At 31.7% G+C, this 16,394-nt stretch overlaps 5 protein-coding genes across 5 annotated transcripts; all 5 read right to left on the bottom strand.

Moving 5' to 3' along the window:
* Positions 1–2,147: 2,147 nt before the first annotated feature.
* On the bottom strand, positions 2,148–12,926 carry LOC139109559 (odorant receptor 13a-like). The gene is made up of 4 exons (XM_070668704.1): positions 12,792–12,926; positions 12,114–12,323; positions 11,475–11,883; positions 2,148–2,597 (listed from the first exon to the last, which is right to left on the bottom strand). Exons 1-4 carry the CDS (start codon positions 12,924–12,926, stop codon positions 2,257–2,259), a joined length of 1,095 nt encoding a protein of 364 aa, XP_070524805.1. The 3' UTR covers positions 2,148–2,256.
* On the bottom strand, positions 2,504–5,057 carry LOC139113516 (odorant receptor 13a-like). The gene is made up of 4 exons (XM_070674738.1): positions 4,510–5,057; positions 3,906–4,374; positions 3,562–3,786; positions 2,504–3,488 (listed from the first exon to the last, which is right to left on the bottom strand). Exons 1-4 carry the CDS (start codon positions 4,651–4,653, stop codon positions 3,148–3,150), a joined length of 1,179 nt encoding a protein of 392 aa, XP_070530839.1. The 5' UTR covers positions 4,654–5,057; the 3' UTR covers positions 2,504–3,147.
* On the bottom strand, positions 5,114–7,718 carry LOC139113514 (odorant receptor 9a-like). The gene is made up of 4 exons (XM_070674737.1): positions 7,334–7,718; positions 6,704–7,172; positions 6,124–6,348; positions 5,114–5,977 (listed from the first exon to the last, which is right to left on the bottom strand). The coding sequence occupies exons 1-4, from the start codon at positions 7,463–7,465 to the stop codon at positions 5,637–5,639; spliced, it is 1,167 nt and encodes a 388-aa protein (XP_070530838.1). The 5' UTR covers positions 7,466–7,718; the 3' UTR covers positions 5,114–5,636.
* LOC139113512 (odorant receptor 2a-like) lies at positions 7,771–9,989 on the bottom strand. Its single transcript, XM_070674735.1, has 4 exons — positions 9,763–9,989; positions 9,122–9,596; positions 8,769–8,999; positions 7,771–8,479 (listed from the first exon to the last, which is right to left on the bottom strand). The coding sequence occupies exons 1-4, from the start codon at positions 9,892–9,894 to the stop codon at positions 8,139–8,141; spliced, it is 1,179 nt and encodes a 392-aa protein (XP_070530836.1). The 5' UTR covers positions 9,895–9,989; the 3' UTR covers positions 7,771–8,138.
* A 377-nt stretch (positions 12,927–13,303) lies between the features above and the next one.
* LOC139113513 (odorant receptor 82a-like) lies at positions 13,304–15,648 on the bottom strand. Its single transcript, XM_070674736.1, has 4 exons — positions 15,476–15,648; positions 14,840–15,200; positions 14,129–14,503; positions 13,304–13,932 (listed from the first exon to the last, which is right to left on the bottom strand). The coding sequence occupies exons 1-4, from the start codon at positions 15,614–15,616 to the stop codon at positions 13,589–13,591; spliced, it is 1,221 nt and encodes a 406-aa protein (XP_070530837.1). The 5' UTR covers positions 15,617–15,648; the 3' UTR covers positions 13,304–13,588.
* Between the last annotated feature and the right edge of the window lie 746 nt (positions 15,649–16,394).

Genomic DNA, 16,394 nt, shown 5'->3' with positions numbered 1-16,394 from the left:
GAGGAGCAGGCCTAGGACGGGCATCCTGCATCGGCGGAGCAACTCTTAGGTAAGCATAAATTTAAAAAAAAAGTTTTTATTAAATAAAAACTTATTTTTGTTTTTAATAATTATATTAATTAATTTACATGTCTACATTAATATTTTTCTTTTTATGTTACAGTCACCGGCAGATTTCTATAACTCCGCTGAATGCAGATTGGTAAGTCGCATGATTTTTTTTTCTTGTAGTTTGTAATCAGGTGTCTTAAACCAATAACACGTCGTCGAATATTACTCAATTATAATGACGTGCACGAATTAAGACCTTTTGAAAAATAGCGCACGCTTTGCGCGCGAATGATTTGTTTTAGTAAAAAAAAAATTAGTGTTGAAAATAAAATCACTTTTATTTGTTACTTCTCATTTCAAAATATTGTTCCCATTTATTTACGACGCCAATTGATTCTTTCACTTAGCTTGCATAAAAATAAACGTAATCAATTAACTCAATGTTGAGCTGGGCACGTCCGAGAATTTCGCATAAGAAGGACATCGTGCAATTTATGATCGAACCGATCGATTGTTTCACTTTCCTTACTTGTCTCTTTCTATTTAAGGGCCGAAATCTCTAACGGTCAGTCTAATTGCGGGGGCTCGCGCGCGAAGACGTGTCGTTAATCGCTCCGCAATTACGCGTATTTTCGACCGCGGATAGGAAGTTCTCGCGTACGAATTAGTGTCGACGATGTCGACTTGATAACGAACGATCATTTTTCGTACTCCTCTGTCATTCCGCTCGTCATTCTGTGCTCCGTTTCATGCGTCGAAAAAGTGCTCCGGAACGACAAGAGTACGCGGCGGGTGCAGCGCGCACGGAACGGTCCCGACGAGTATTACACCGCATCAGATCGGGCATTTTCGACTTCCGGCTTCCATTAAAATTTCCTTCGTCAGATTCCGGCGATCGTCACTACCCAGGGTGTCGGACGAGTCTTCTCCGTCGCGGCCGGGATTCTCATCGTCATTACGAACCAGTGACTTTTTTAAGGACTTCAGGAAGACGAAGTGCGCGTGAAACATTTCTGGAAACGTGGTGTTTGTCGTATCGCGACTCGTCTCATTCGCCGGTTGATGGCAAGCTCTCGGTATCGTTCATCCTGGCGACGAGAATCGAACGAGTGACTCTTGGACATCGCAGTACGTCGAGGCCAGTCTCTTGCGCCGAGATCGAGGACGACTACGAGGGATAATCCAGCGCGGCGGTAGTAAGGAACGCTACGAATATCGAAGGTGCAAATTTATATGATCGTTCGTCGCGTTTTTTAATTTAAATCGTAAATAATCGCCGCGATAATACACCGTCATCCTTTCGGTCGTTCGTCTCTCGAGTGATAGTGTTAGTGATAATAATTGTGATTATAAAAAAAAAGCAGAGCAGTGTTATATAGTGTCGAGTGATTTTAAGTGCTACGAAACGCCAGGATAATCTCGGATACTGCCACTGAAAGAAGGAAGGAGGAAAGGTGAGAAGGAGGAAAGGAGGGAAGGAGGGAAGGAGGGAAAGAGAGAAGGAGAGAAGGAAGGAAGGAAGGAAGGACGGACGGACAGACGGAAAATGACCTACCTCAGCCAAACCGAAAGCTACAAATGTAAGTAAACCAGCAACACACCGTAGATTGTAGATCACTCAGTTGTAATTATCTTAAGAAATTATTGCAATTAACTAATGTCTCAATGTAACGACGCACACGAATTGAGATCCCTCGAAAAACAGCGCTCGCGTAGCACACCCAAAGTTTCTTAAAATAAATAATATATAAGTGCCGTTTGCTACAGAATATTCAATTATATTATTATTGCCGAAACAAATTAAACTCAGTAGAAAATATTTCTTTGCAACGATTATGTATAAATTAATTAGATTGCAACAGAAACCGGTTCGTAAATTGCATCAATAAATTGCATCTTGTTTTCTTTATGGGTAAAAAAAAATTCTTACTAATATAATTGCCGGGATTTTTTAACGTTATATATTTTTATTTACGTAATTGGTGTTGACACAGAAGCTGACGTATAATTAGTTGCAATTAATTATCATTCGCGGGATATTGTAGGAAATAAATTCTGGTTTTAAATAGGAGTAGTGATATGACAACAAGTTTGCAAATTTATGATAAATTTATTTATATGTATATTAAATGTGTTTGTGGGCATTTTTTTTTTTTTTTTTTAATGATCTAGTTTTCTAAAACAGTTACATTTAATGAAATATTCTTATGCGTCTATCATCACTCGTAAGACAGACAAGTATGAAAGAAAGCTCTTTAATATACTCATGAAAGTCTCGATGTTCACGGAGAAAAATTTTCCGGCTAACATTTGAACGGGTTGATACGACCGCATAATAACAAAAATAATAGTTCTCATAAATTTTTTCGGCAAGCAGTGCCAATTGCAGCTGTAAATCGACATCGCGGCTTTTTTCATTTGACTTTTCAAATAACCACCGACGACACTGTAAACGAATAATTGTACTAGTACAGTGGTCAATACCGTCACTGTTTTAGTTATCATTACTGCGTCATGAAATTTTAATGCTAAAATAAGTTGGAAACCTAAAAGCACACATTACGGTTATATAACGTACTTACGTTAAATTAAAAACGTACTTGAGACGCACAGTAACATTAATTTAAATAGAATGAAAAAAGTGGATAATTAATTTTTTTTTCTTTGATACACAGTCTTTTCTATCGATTCGTTTGCTTTTTATTTTAATACTATTTTTTTCCAAAGTTATACATATATATATATTTATTTTAGAATTTAATACAATAAGAAATTATTGGCAATCGGATGTAATATTTTTGTCGTGCCATTAGCAAGTTATTAATTTATATTGTTAATATTTTTATTAATAATCTTATCAAAGTTTATGTAACGGTTACATTTTCTTAAATAATTTGTAACATATTTTAATAAAATTAAGGTAACGAATCATACGTTTACACATGCTTTAACAAATTTTATTTTATTGGAATTTAGTTATTTATTTTTAAACATGTTTTGCGTTGAAGTATTTTATAATAATTTTTAAAGTATTGTCTACGTATGTACGACGATATATTTTTTCAAGACTTTTTTTCTCTCAACAAATTATTTAACTTATTCATCTACCATTACTCGTAAAACGGATATGTACGAAATAGCGCTTTTTACGATTGCCATGTAAGACTTGATGTCTACAACGAAAAATCGGCCCGCTAGTAGCTGCACAGGTTGTTGCGATCGCATTATGACGAACAGCACATTTCTCATTAAAATTAATGGAAAATCGTACCAATTGCAATTATAAATCGAATGACCAACTTCTTCCATTTGATATTTCAAATAATCACCAACGATACTATAAAAAAATAACTGTAACATTAGAGCAGTCAATACTATTGTAGTTTTAAATATCATCACTGCGTCATTCGTTTTTAACGCCAAAATAAACTGAAAACCTGAAAACCATAAAGTAAATTGTAATAACGTAATGTAAAATAATCGTAGTATTAAATCGAAAAAGAAACTCACCCATCAAACTAACAAAAAGACAGCTAAACAGCATTTGCAGCAACAAAACAAAACTTATTACATTCACCAGAAGTTCCGCGTGTTCAATTAGATAATAATGCCTTAACGCCAATGCCGAAAAGCTTTTGCTTTTGTTCTTCACGTCGTAATTATTAAATTCAATTTTTAAGACTTCCATTTGTCCGCAAATATGAAGAATAATTGCGAGAATAAGAGAATCATTGCCTTTATAAATAAATATTATTTTTGTGATATATAAAATTCATATTAAAAACTTTAATAATAATACGATTAACAGATTCACTGAGAGATATCAAAACTTTATAGTAACGATAATTTATTACCACAATTGCTGGTGGTCGTGAGGGTTAGCACCATATATTGAAATATAGAGATCAACATGTATACACCGGTAGACACATGCACTTCTCCTAAAAACGTTAAGGGCACAGGTAATTGTGACATTTGACTTTTGGACACGTTGGCTCGAACTTCTTCATTGTCCGCTATCAAAGCCACCAACATGAAAAGTATCGAAGCCAAATAAGCCAGCGATAAAACGCTATAACAAATAAGTCTTCCCATGTAAGCGTGCCGTCGCATAATCGTGCGTTTTTCCTCGGTATCTATCGCTAGATAATCTTTCATAGCGGAAGAGAAATTGCGAATCAAATTGTTGGCGTATATGCGGAAAGATAATAGCTTCAGTAGAGCAAGAATAGAGCAGAAAATAATTTCAAGGTTATCAAGTTGTACATACGCATTGTTATTACCGCAAGTGATTTCGAGAAATACCAAGATCATCAGCACAGTCTGCATAGGTATAAAATATTATTTATTATAAAATTTTATATATATATTTTTTTAATTTTTTGCTGCAGCAACAGTTTTATTTTAATTGAATAAAAATATCAATAGCTAATAATTGTATAAAAATTGAGAACGCACCAAACTTGAACAGCACACAATAGAGCGGATTAAGGCAAATGTATTATAATTTTGCAAGGGCCAAATGCCCAGTGGCAAAGTTAATATTTTATACGGATTAAAGGCATATGCCATGTCGGTATTCCATGTCATTGTCATAGTCATGTAGAACTGCACGTTGCACGATACTCAATAATGTCGGTTGTAGTCTATAATACAAGTCGATCATCGACGGTGGCTTTCTCTTATATTTTATTGAAATTGTGTAATTTAACGATTACCATGTAAAGATAACATATGCTAATGTATCTTGTTATTTTTCAAAATACAGTTATTTCACGTACGGGAACCGAAAGAAACAATTTTCTTTAGCATTAAAGTGTCGCAAATATAGCAGATAATGAAGAAAGTGTTATATTTATTTTCTTTAGGGTATCAGCTAGAGCTGTCGTTTATCATTTATCGTGTTAAAATATATTTTATTCCGATCCATCTCAATATCAGAAACAAGTTGCTAGTCAGATAAATTGTTTTATTTCTCGGTAGCTCATATATTCACGCATCTACGATAACACGCAGGACATTCAAGTAAGATAAGAAGGTTCTCCATATCATACTAGTCTCGATGTTTGCAATAAAAAATTTTCCAGCTGATAGTTTAACTGTAAATTACACGACGACGACCAAAACTTTAATTTTAATCAAAAATTGTACGAATTGCAGTTGCAGACCGAATATAGATACCACTTTCTTTAAACAGTTACCTTCAAAACTGCTAACAGTTTACAAGTGTGTGCCTAAATGTGTGTATATGTGAGCAATTGTAAAAGTAAGCTATTTATACATATCGTTAACGTCTTGCTTATTAAAGCATTATTACATTTTACGTTACGATAACATCTTTGTTAAACATAAGTAACACGTCGCAGTAAAACTTTTTTAAGTAACGAGCTAGATTAATAAATAATACGCTCATTAATGTTCTAACTAATTTAATTTTATTTATTTAAGTTTGATTATACAATTCCAGAAATATTTCGGCGTTAAAGTATTTTACAATAATTTTAAAATATAACATTCTCTACGTATATACGACGTTACTTCTTACGACATTTTCTTTTTTTTTTTTTTTTAACAAGTTATTTGCGCTACTCGTCTACCATTACTCGTAAAACGGATATGTACGACATCGCGCTTTTTACTATTACCATGTAAGACTTGACGTCCACGGTAAAAAATCGTCCCGCTAGCAGCTGAACAGGTTGCTGCGACCGCATGGTGACAAACAAAACATTCCTCATTAATTTCACTGGAAAATCGTACCAATTGCAGCTGTAAATTGAATGAGCGATGTCTTCCATTTGACATTTTAGATAATCACCAATAATGCTATAAAATAGCAACTGTAACATTAAAGCGCTCAGCACTGATAAAGTTTTAACTATCATTCCCGCGTCGTTCGTTTTTAACGCCAAAATAAACTGGAAACCTGGAAAAATATACAAATTGTCATTTGCTTATAATTTAACTTTAGTATTTCTTTTACAAAAAGAAAGATTTTTTACAATGTTGTAATAGTATAATGCACGTGTTATTAATTAATCCAAGAGATATTAAATTTAAAAAGATACATACCCATTAAACTAACGAAGAGACAGCTAAATAGCATTTGTAACAACAAAACAACACTTATCACGTCTACTATAAATTCCGCATGCTCAATTAGATAGTAGTGCCTTGATGCCAATGTCGAAAAATCTTTGTTTTTATCGTTTACATCGTATTTAGTAAATTCAATTTTTAAAATTTCTATTTGTCCGCAAATATGAAGAATAATTCCAAAAATAAGAGAATCATTACCTGTACAAGAAATTTTATTTTTATATTAAAATGATTTATGTTAAAAGTTTTAACAATGAGGAAATTAATAGTTCTTTCTAATGTAAAAAAAAAAAAAATTGAAATGTTATTATATTACAATTAATATTTATAAAATGCATTAAAAAACGTTGATAATACCTACGTATAAAATTTAATGATTAATAACAATAAAAATTAATTCTTTATATAATTATTTATCAAGCTGCCAATTAATAATAAGACTTGATAAAAATTAATATTTCTGTTAATGAACTTTGTAAAGAATGAAATGTTTGAAGTTGAAATTAATTATTTGTAATTTATGCAAATCTCTATATTAATGACAATTAATTACCACAGTTACTGGTGACGGTGAGAGTTAGTACAATGTATTGTAACGTAGAGACCAACAAGTATACAGTAGTAGACATATACACTTCCCCTAAAAACGTTAAGGGCACAGGTAGTTCATCTATTTGACTTATCGTCACGTTAATTTGGACTTCTTCATTGTCTGCTATCAAAGCCATCAACATGAAAAGTAACGTGGCCAAATAACTCAATGATAAGACGCTATAGCAAATAACTCTCCCCAGGTAAGCGTGCCGTCGCATGATCGTGCGTTTCTCCTCGGTATCCATTGCTAGATAATCTTTCACAGCGGAAGAAAAATTGCGAATCAAATTGTTAGCGTATATACGGAAACATAATAACTTTAGTATAGCGAGAATGGAGCAAAAGACAATTTCAAGATTATCGAGTTGTACGTACGCGTTGCTATTACCGTAAACGATTTCCAAAAATACCAAAGTCATCATTATAGTCTGCGCAAACATAGAATATTATTTATTACAAGACTTTATCTATTTTTTTTTTTTTATTTTCCTCTGCACTAACAAATTTATTTAAATCGTCGAACGTGATATATTAAGAATGTAATTAAGTGGCAAATAAATTAAAGCTGTAAAAAAAATGAAGAACGTACCAAACTGGAGCCGCACACAATAGAACGAAATAAAGCGAATGCGTTATAATTTTGCAAGGGCCAAATGCCCAGTGGCACAGTTATGATTTTATACAGATTAAAAGCATATGCCAGATCCGCATTCCATACCATTGTCGTAGTCTTATAGAACTGCACAGTTGCACAATACTCAATAATGACGGTCTTAGTCTATAATACGAGTCGACTGTCGACAGTGGCTTGGCCCTTATATTTTATTTACGCTAAGCAATTTAACGTTCGCCACGTAAATATATTATTTGCTACTGTATCTTGTTATTTTCCAAAACACAGTTGTTTAACGTACGCGAATAAACAGGAACAACATTTTTTTTTTTGTAAAGTCATCACAAATACAGGATAAGAAGAACATAGGGTGCTTCGATCTTTTTTCTAAGCTCCAACTTCAGTTACCATTGAGCATTGGTCAAGTTACAATATATTTTATTCCGATCAATCTTTATATTAGACGCAAGTTGCTAATAGTGTTAAAAGTTTTATTATTCGGCAGTTTTTATATTATATGCAATAATGGCATTTTTTTCCAATCGTTATAATGATGCATTACCGCCGAACTTTTCAAAAAAGTGTGCAATAAAAAAAAAAATTATACTTTATTTACCAGGTTAGTTAGTAACAGAATCTAAATATATTTGTTCATATCATATGGTGTTTTATAAAACCTTTTGTTACAAAATGCATATGTGTGCTATATGTATATGTGTGTAAGTTGTTGTATATTTATTGTATATCGTATATTATTTTTTCAAAAATTATTTATGTATCTTTATCCATCCACCATCACTCGGAGAACAGACAAGTAAGAAAGAGAGCTTTTTAATATACTCATGTATGTCTCAATATTTATAATAATATATCTGCCGGCAAGCAATTGAATAGGAGTCTGGGAACGCATAATGACGAACAAAATATTTCTTTTCAATTTCATTGAAAAATTCTGCCAATTGCAACTGTAGATTGAGAAGGCAATTTCTTCTGTTTGACACTTCAAATAATCACCGACGAAACTATAAAAGAATAATTGTAGTAGTAGAGTGATCAATACTGTCGATGTTTTAGTTATCATAACCATGTCGTGGAATTTTATTCCTAAAATAAGTTGGAAACCTGAAAATACATAATTACATTACACGCATAACTCAGCTTTATGACAGAACTAAAATAAGAATTTTTTTTAATTAAGATATTAAGATAAAAAGCATTTTAAAAAATTCCATAAATGTTTTAGGAAACATAAAATTTATTACGTGCGAATAACTAAAATTGTAGCTTTGTAATTATGATTTCATTTCATTACTAAAAAATTAAACATACGAACGTATTTTTATATAATTGCAATATAAAATGTAATCTTGTATCACACGCTCAATTAATATAATATTTTGGAGATATTTACCAATGAAGCAAATAAGAAGGCAACTAATCAATATTTGTACAAGCAGAACGACACTTATTACTTCTATCAAAAGCTCCGCATTATTCATTAGATAACAATGTCTCGATATTAACATCGAAAAATCCTTATTTAAATTTTTGCTTGTCACGCCAAATTTAGAAAAATCGATTTTTAAGAGTTCTATTTGGCCGCATACATGAAGCATGATTGCGAGGAAAAGTGAATCATTTCCTTTATAAGTAAATTTTAAACTTATTATAAAATTATTTACATCACAATTTTAATTTAATATTAATTTAATAATAATAATAAATATACGGATTTCTTTTTTATATCAATGATTAACTTATTACCGCAATTACAGCTGCTATTAAGCATTAAAAGAATATATTGCACTATAGAGATCCAAATGTATGAATTTTGAGAGATATGAAAGTCTCTTAAGGTCCACATCATGGGGAAGGCTAAATTTTCTGCTGGATTCTTGATGGATATATTAACTTGAGCACTCTCATTGCTTGTTATCAAAGGCATGATCATAAAAATTGTTGAAGCGACGTAAGCGGGAAATACGACATTGTAACAAATTATCTTTCCCAAAAATGCATGCCGCCGCATGATTGCTCGCTTTTTCTCAGTATCAATCGCAAGATAATCATCCACGGCAGATGAAAAATTGTGAATTAGATTGTCAGCATATAAATGGTAGAACAACAATTTTAGTACAGAAACAAGGTTGCACGTTAGAAGCATAATAGCATCAAGTTTCGTATACATACTGTTGTCCCCGCAAGTGACTTCGAGAATCAATACAATCATCATCGCACTCTACACAGATAATAAAAAATAATTTTTTCTTTATTATGAAGCTTTATTCTATTTTTACTTCACACTAAGCGCCTTACTTCAACTCTTAAACTTGTCGAAAATTAAGTCGAAAATTATAATGAGAAATTACGATGTGTAAAATGCGAAAATTGATAAGTTAACGTACCAAACTCAAGCCGCATACGACTGAACGCATTCTAGAAAATATATCATATTTTTGCAGAGGCCAAACGCCTATTGGTAAAGCTACGAATTTATGGAGGGTAAAAGCGTATGATATATCATCATTCCACGACATTATCGTAGTTAAGTAGAACTACTGTACGTCGCACGGTACTTACTGTAATATCGACCTTTGTCTGTAATACGACTACCTATTGACAATATTCGTTTATCTTCATATTTTATTGAAAGCGCATAATTTTGACCTGCACTAGAGTATTCTGTTATTTTCCAAAATACAGTCATTAAAAAAATAGAAACGAATAATTCTTTTATAGAGTAGCATTAGTAGTAGGAGCAAAAATTGAATTGAGGGAAACGTTATATTTTTCGTTCAACGCTTTTTATCGCGTCATATTTCTTATAAAGACAAATAGAAAGACTTGCGAGGCTTATTTGTTAGTTCATAATTTAAATTAACACTAAATAATTGGTAAATTTTTTTATTTAAATATTTAATTAATATGTTCCAGGCAAAGACGATCTTCCCACGTGTGTTCAAAGCGCAGAAGGATGACACGTTTCATCTGAGAGGAGGAGCAGGCCCGGGATGGGCATCCTGCATCGGCGGAGCAACTTTTAGGTAAGCATTAATTTTTTAAATAAAATTTTATTAAAAAAAAAAAAACCTTTTACTTTTTTTTTCTTAATCTTATTAACTAATGGGCATGTCTACATTAATATTTTCTTTTTTATGTTACAGACACCGGCAGTGCTCTACAACTCCGCTGAAGCTCATGCAGATTGGTAAGTGGCATGACTTTTTTTTGTAGTTGTAGTGTAGTGTAGTATAGTTGTAGTGTAATCGGATCTCTTGAACCGATAACACGACTTTGTAGATTATTCAATTATAAAGACGCGCATAAATTGGGACTCTTTGAAAAATAACGCACGTGAAGCGTGCGCATAGTGTGTTTTAATTTATTAATATAAAACGGACAAGAATAAAAAATTTTAATTTACTAAGTTTGATAAATTGTAGTACAATATAATTTTTAATTAGTGGAAAATTGCTTTTGTGTTGTAACGAAAACGATGTTTCTTGTCAAATTTATAATAAGTTCTCTAAAAAATAAACTATAATTTTATGTCAGATACACACGTTGATAAAAAAAAATAAATCAACAAGTATTGAAATATACTTACATTTTATTTTACATATTTACATATGTTGCTTTGTATAAGGCAGAAATTATGGAGAAAATTTTTTATTTATCAATTGTCACTTGTAAAAATGATATATATGTCAAAGTGGTTTTTAAGATATCTGTTATGGTGTTTCGCGTAATGTAGAAAAATTTTCCAGCTCTAATTCGAATAGGAGTTCTCATTTTCATCATAATAAATATCGAATCTTTCATCGCGATGGGCGACATTTTATACCATGCAGAACCGTATATCACGTAAGCAATTGACTCGCTTTGATTTTGCAAAGTATCACCGGCATACGTATACAATAAGATTTGCACTATATAAAACATAATTGACGCGATCATTTTTATCATTTCCTCGTAATTTTGTTGCTTGAGTGATAGAACAATTCCTACTCCTGAAAACCGTAACCATTTCGAGTTACGAATCTTTTCACATTAACTTAATTAATTATATTTAATGTAATATATATATATATTTTATTGCTACTTTATTATTAAATACCTGAAGCTGCGATAACGATGCTAATTATCAAAAGGCGCACTAAAATAATGATACTAAAGATATCTTCGATATTATTTGCCAATGCTATTAGTTGACAATGTCTTTTAATCAACGGCCCCAAAACATTTCCGCGATACTTTTTTCCATAAAGTTGTTGGCTGACATTTATAAACTGCATTCGAAGAAGTTCGAATTGACCACAGAGGTGCATAGTGATACTAAAGAAAAAGCTGTCGTAAACATTTTCTGATATTAATACCAGAGATCCTTGTATTACTTGTATCACAAACAATATTTTGTACGTGGAATAAGAGATCCCTTCGTATAGACATGTTGATGGAATAACAAACAGCCATGTATTCACTGTGCTGTTGTCTACAATTGCAGCCTGTAGAATATATAAAAAGAATATTTTTACAAATTAAAATATTGTTTTTTGATATTTTATAAAAATTATTTAACTTTTGTTCAACAAATTTAACGTACATCTATATACATACACAAACACACAACATTTAATACAACCTGTTGTTTATTACTATAGAAGACAGATGCAAACCATAAAACGCCTCCTACACCTCCAACGCTAATTAGAATCGGGGCTATCAAACGCCCTGCACGTGCATACGTTATCATTACCATACGCGATTCTTTTTCCATGGTCGTAGATGACCAGTCTTCAATCGCTGCGTTGATATTAATGGCGATCTTTTTCTTGTAAATACGCGAAAAAAAGATGTTTAACCATGCGTGCATGCAGCTTTCTATCAAACGAAGAATTTCTAGACCGTCTCTCTCAACAGTACAGCTCTTGAAAGATTCTATTAGAACGTTGAGCACATTAAGAGACTGCGGAACAAAGATAAAATGCGTTCTCATGTTAGGTTGCACAATATATAAAAGAGTAAACATCGAGAAACAACGTTCAAACAATTTATTAAATTATATTTGTGATAAATGAAATAATTAGGAAATATAATACAACAAAAAGAGACGCATATATATGTAGTATAATTTTTATTTGCACGTGCGAAAATTAATAAGAGGAATTAACAAACACTAAAAGAATATTGTACACGAAAGAAAAAAATTATCTAAAGGGAAACATAATTTATTAATATTGATTTAATTATTTAGCAACGTAAAGTTAAAAGCTTTATGATTTAAAATCTGAATGTGCGTGAAAATAATTCAAATAGATGCGGTGCAGGTTTTTAATTTGTTCGCCGAAATATGAATATTTTCTTTTAATCTTATCTTTACAAGCAGCTAATTTCTATGTTGCATGTTACCTTACATTATATTACATTATTTTACCCCTGCTATAAATATTATAACCCACTGTGTCGTGTGAATTACGTTATTCTGCAAAGGCCACTGACCCAATAACAACATCATCGATTTTATTATAGAAAAACCGTAATCTATACCACTGTTCCAATTTGTCTTCATGTTTAGCAATGTATTGACTGGTTTCGACCTCAAAAAGAAAAACTGTATTCGTGCGTGACAGGTTGCCCGGGTCGATGCCTTACTTTCGCTCTGAGCAAATTTCCTGTCGTCCGTCCAGTCCTTTCGCGGTGGCCACCCCTTTCGGGTGGTAAGATAAGTGATACAACAAATTTGTATCTATCGCGCGTCTTTGAAACGTTCAATAATGCACACTTCTTTCGATATATGATGCTGTTGTGCCAGCGCACGGATGCTCATCCTCAATTACGAATCGAATTACGATGTAGGGCCGGCTTGCGTTTTTTTCCGCAAGTAAAATTTTTTTTTTTTTTTCCGTTGTATTGTCTGCTCGAGGCAGTACAGTGAATAAAGTGAAAACAGTCGAACCGCATATCGACAGTGCGAGAAGAAACTATGCAAGTGGAGGTTGGATAAGAAGTTCCTTGGCTCGATACGGTTTTAAAATATGAAGCATTGATAAATGTCTAATATTTATATAAAATAATAATACTTTTATTAATTTTTTTTTTATTACTGGTACTGAAAGGACGATATTAGTAAGTATAACAATTATATATGTTTAAAAATATTTTAGTTAATTGTATTTACTTAGAGTAAACAATTTTTAGGCATATGTTTTTATATAATTAATATGCTAACTTTTAATAATCTTTCAGAGCTATTCGCAAAACCGAAACGTACGAGGCTGCTGTTTTCAGAATGTATATCATCGTTTCACGATTGACGTAAAAAAATTTTCCGCCGGTGAAACGAAACGAATGGCTTGACTTCATCATCGCGAAGTTTATATCCTTCATCAACGTTGTAGGAAGCGTGAACCAGGAAGTCGTGAACATTGCATGGAATATGCCTTCGCTTCCTTTTTGCACAAAATCACCGCCATAACAATATAACAGAGCTTGCATAAACAGGTAATTCAAAACAAATATACTTTTGATAAACTCCATATAATTGTTGCTTTTCAAGCAAAATATTATACGTAATCCTAGAATTAAATGTAAATATTATAAATTATATATAAAACATACATTTAAAAATTAACGTAATACAGTGTAAGATAAAATTGAATCTTTTATCGCAATACAGCGTGGTGCATTTATTACAAGACATTTCAATTTACTACAAGGATTCCATTAAACTCACAATAAATTTGATGTAAAAAAGAGTTCGTAATACAATACCTAAAAGAGCGATTGAAATGGTTGTTATAACAAGTTGAGATAATATAATTGGATGGAACGTGCCTTCCAAGTTCTGATGAAGTTCCATTAATTCGCAGTGCCTGTTAACTAAATTAATAAATTTCTTCCGGTGATTTGTTTGACTCTCGGGTTTGTTTGCAAAAGTTTTAAATTTTGTTTTAAGCACGTTGAGTTGGCCACTAAGATGTAGAGAAACATTAATATAAAAACTGTCCGCGATAGATTGCGCGGTACATATGATGATTAATTGAATAAATTGTATAATGAGGATAATCGCGTACTGCATACTTGTAATTTTATTACCGAATTCACCACAAGGTATTATAAATAACCTATTTTTTGTATCGACATCATCTGCACATAACAAAGAGTAAAAATTTTAAGAACAATGACAACGTAATTTAATTAATTTGATATTAAACTGAAGCAATAAAATAAAATAAAGTGTCAATAATAAAACGTATACTAAATGTAGTATTAAATATTTTTAATGCCTTATTTTAATGTATCCAATGCACTAACAAAAAAATAATTTTAATTATCACGACAGATTTACTTTGCAGAAAATATTTTAGCATTTATCATTAATTTTTATAAATACATATAATTGATAAGTTTTTTTTTTTCTTATTAATTTACGGTGTAGCAAATATAATAACAGTAATAATTATAATAAAAATATTACATTACCATTCGACACATTCATCATTTGCTTTTGTAAAAATATGTCTTTTAAATTTACACCTATAACGACCAATATGTAAAGACCACCACATATGTAAGCTGAGTACAGCATTATCAAAGTACACAGTTTGGATTGAAACGCATGTTCCTTCATGATTTGGTACGTCTTCTTATTATTCCTCGCAAACGACCAGTCGACGATAGCGGTGTTAATATTTTTGGCCAATTTTCTTCCATTGACAGTAATAAACACGTATTTCAAACTTAAAGCCACTGTGCATGCAAAATATAATGTAACATCTATATTTGCACTAGCGTCATTACCACTTCCCGTGATTGCCATGTATATGAAGACCAACGGTGACAACTAATAACGACCCCTTTGCCTTATTAGTTTCATTAGAAAGTACAATAAATAGGTACGGTAACAAAAATAAAATATATCCGCACTTGAAGAACATGAACTATTGCAAAAGTGCTTAGCAATTTTACGAAATTTTACATAAATTCTCTGACGCTAATCTATATCTTAGAAATCGTAAATTATTTTCCGCGTACTTATTTTCTTTTTCTTTTTATTATTAATTCTTTTTTTTTTTTTTTACTATTTCTTTCCTTTATATCAACATATTGTCAACGTACCATCCAAAGTAATAGTAAGGTCCATTGTATTAACGTAAATACGGTCTTTTTTCCCAGCGGCCACATAGCAAGTATTTGCATAAATGTTCTATGAATAGAGAACGCGTACGCGACATCATCATTCCAGACATCATCCGACATTATGATAGTTGCACAAACTACACGTATGACTGAACATTCGAAACTGAACGGTCGTTGTAGGTGCAATTTTCAATATTGCAAATTCCACGTTACTTTACGTTGTCATGAAACATTACGTGAAATATCAACGGCGAATAAGACATATTATCCTCATTAGACTCATATTTTATTAGCTCATGTCGCGTATGATGAATGGTTGTAAGATAAACGTCAGAAACACAGTGCAATGTCTTCTGTACACTGTGACAACATTTTCCACTATGCCGTAGTTATGAGCGCAATAAAAAAAAAAAATAAGAAAAAAAAGATCGCGTCAGCAGTGATAACGAAGAGAATGTGCATTGTGCAATGTAAATGATAAATTTATCATTAATCAATTTAAAAGTTGAACGTAGAATAAATAACGAAATGTAATTTGTTTAATTCGATTAATAATGCCGATGTATTCGAGTGTTTAATGTGCAATCTAGTCGTAACGTAAACTTTTTGGTTTTATTCAAGTGTTAAGAACTAAACTAAAAAAAAAAAACAGCACGTTGCATCAATGCGACGTAATAATTTATTTTATCTAAGATTGGACATTTTGTAAAAATATTATTAATCGGTGTATTAAGATTGTATACGCGTATATTTCTAAAAAAAAATTTTTATAATAGAAAATAACAGATTCTTGGCACGGAGAGACGATTATATTACGATTATAAATATGAATTTTATTAAAATAATATAATATACTTTTGTTTCTACAAGATTTCTATCTTATCGTATACAATTCTTA

Source organism: Cardiocondyla obscurior, linkage group LG02 (genome assembly GCF_019399895.1).
Source record: "Cardiocondyla obscurior isolate alpha-2009 linkage group LG02, Cobs3.1, whole genome shotgun sequence".
Classification (NCBI taxonomy): domain Eukaryota; kingdom Metazoa; phylum Arthropoda; class Insecta; order Hymenoptera; family Formicidae; genus Cardiocondyla; species Cardiocondyla obscurior.
The sequence above is the reverse complement of the archived record's forward strand: the minus strand, read 5'-3'. Positions and strand labels throughout refer to the sequence as shown.

What these genes read in the sequence shown, in the direction of transcription:
- LOC139113516 (XM_070674738.1), bottom strand. Translation starts at nt 4,653, where the DNA reads ATGACTATGACAATGACATGGAATACCGACATGGCATATGCCTTTAAT. An exon ending in CACGACCACCAGCAATTGTG is followed by an intron (nt 3,787 to 3,905) that starts GTAATAAATTAT and finishes TTATTTATAAAG; the next exon opens with GCAATGATTCTCTTATTCTC. An exon ending in TCTTTTTGTTAGTTTGATGG is followed by an intron (nt 3,489 to 3,561) that starts GTGAGTTTCTTT and finishes TATGGTTTTCAG; the next exon opens with GTTTTCAGTTTATTTTGGCG.
- LOC139113514 (XM_070674737.1), bottom strand. Translation starts at nt 7,465, where the DNA reads ATGGTATGGAATGCGGATCTGGCATATGCTTTTAATCTGTATAAAATC. An exon ending in TTGTGTGCGGCTCCAGTTTG is followed by an intron (nt 7,173 to 7,333) that starts GTACGTTCTTCA and finishes ATGTTTGCGCAG; the next exon opens with ACTATAATGATGACTTTGGT. An exon ending in CACCGTCACCAGTAACTGTG is followed by an intron (nt 6,349 to 6,703) that starts GTAATTAATTGT and finishes TTTCTTGTACAG; the next exon opens with GTAATGATTCTCTTATTTTT.
- LOC139113512 (XM_070674735.1), bottom strand. Translation starts at nt 9,894, where the DNA reads ATGTCGTGGAATGATGATATATCATACGCTTTTACCCTCCATAAATTC. An exon ending in TCGTATGCGGCTTGAGTTTG is followed by an intron (nt 9,597 to 9,762) that starts GTACGTTAACTT and finishes TTATCTGTGTAG; the next exon opens with AGTGCGATGATGATTGTATT. An exon ending in TAATAGCAGCTGTAATTGCG is followed by an intron (nt 9,000 to 9,121) that starts GTAATAAGTTAA and finishes TTACTTATAAAG; the next exon opens with GAAATGATTCACTTTTCCTC.
- LOC139109559 (XM_070668704.1), bottom strand. Translation starts at nt 12,926, where the DNA reads ATGAAGACAAATTGGAACAGTGGTATAGATTACGGTTTTTCTATAATA. An exon ending in TGGAAAAAGAATCGCGTATG is followed by an intron (nt 11,884 to 12,113) that starts GTAATGATAACG and finishes TTTGTAAAAATA; the next exon opens with TTCTTTTTATATATTCTACA. An exon ending in CATCGTTATCGCAGCTTCAG is followed by an intron (nt 2,598 to 11,474) that starts GTATTTAATAAT and finishes GTGTGCTTTTAG; the next exon opens with GTTTCCAACTTATTTTAGCA.
- LOC139113513 (XM_070674736.1), bottom strand. Translation starts at nt 15,616, where the DNA reads ATGTCGGATGATGTCTGGAATGATGATGTCGCGTACGCGTTCTCTATT. An exon ending in AATGATGAATGTGTCGAATG is followed by an intron (nt 14,504 to 14,839) that starts GTAATGTAATAT and finishes TGTTATGTGCAG; the next exon opens with ATGATGTCGATACAAAAAAT. An exon ending in CATTTCAATCGCTCTTTTAG is followed by an intron (nt 13,933 to 14,128) that starts GTATTGTATTAC and finishes ATTTAATTCTAG; the next exon opens with GATTACGTATAATATTTTGC.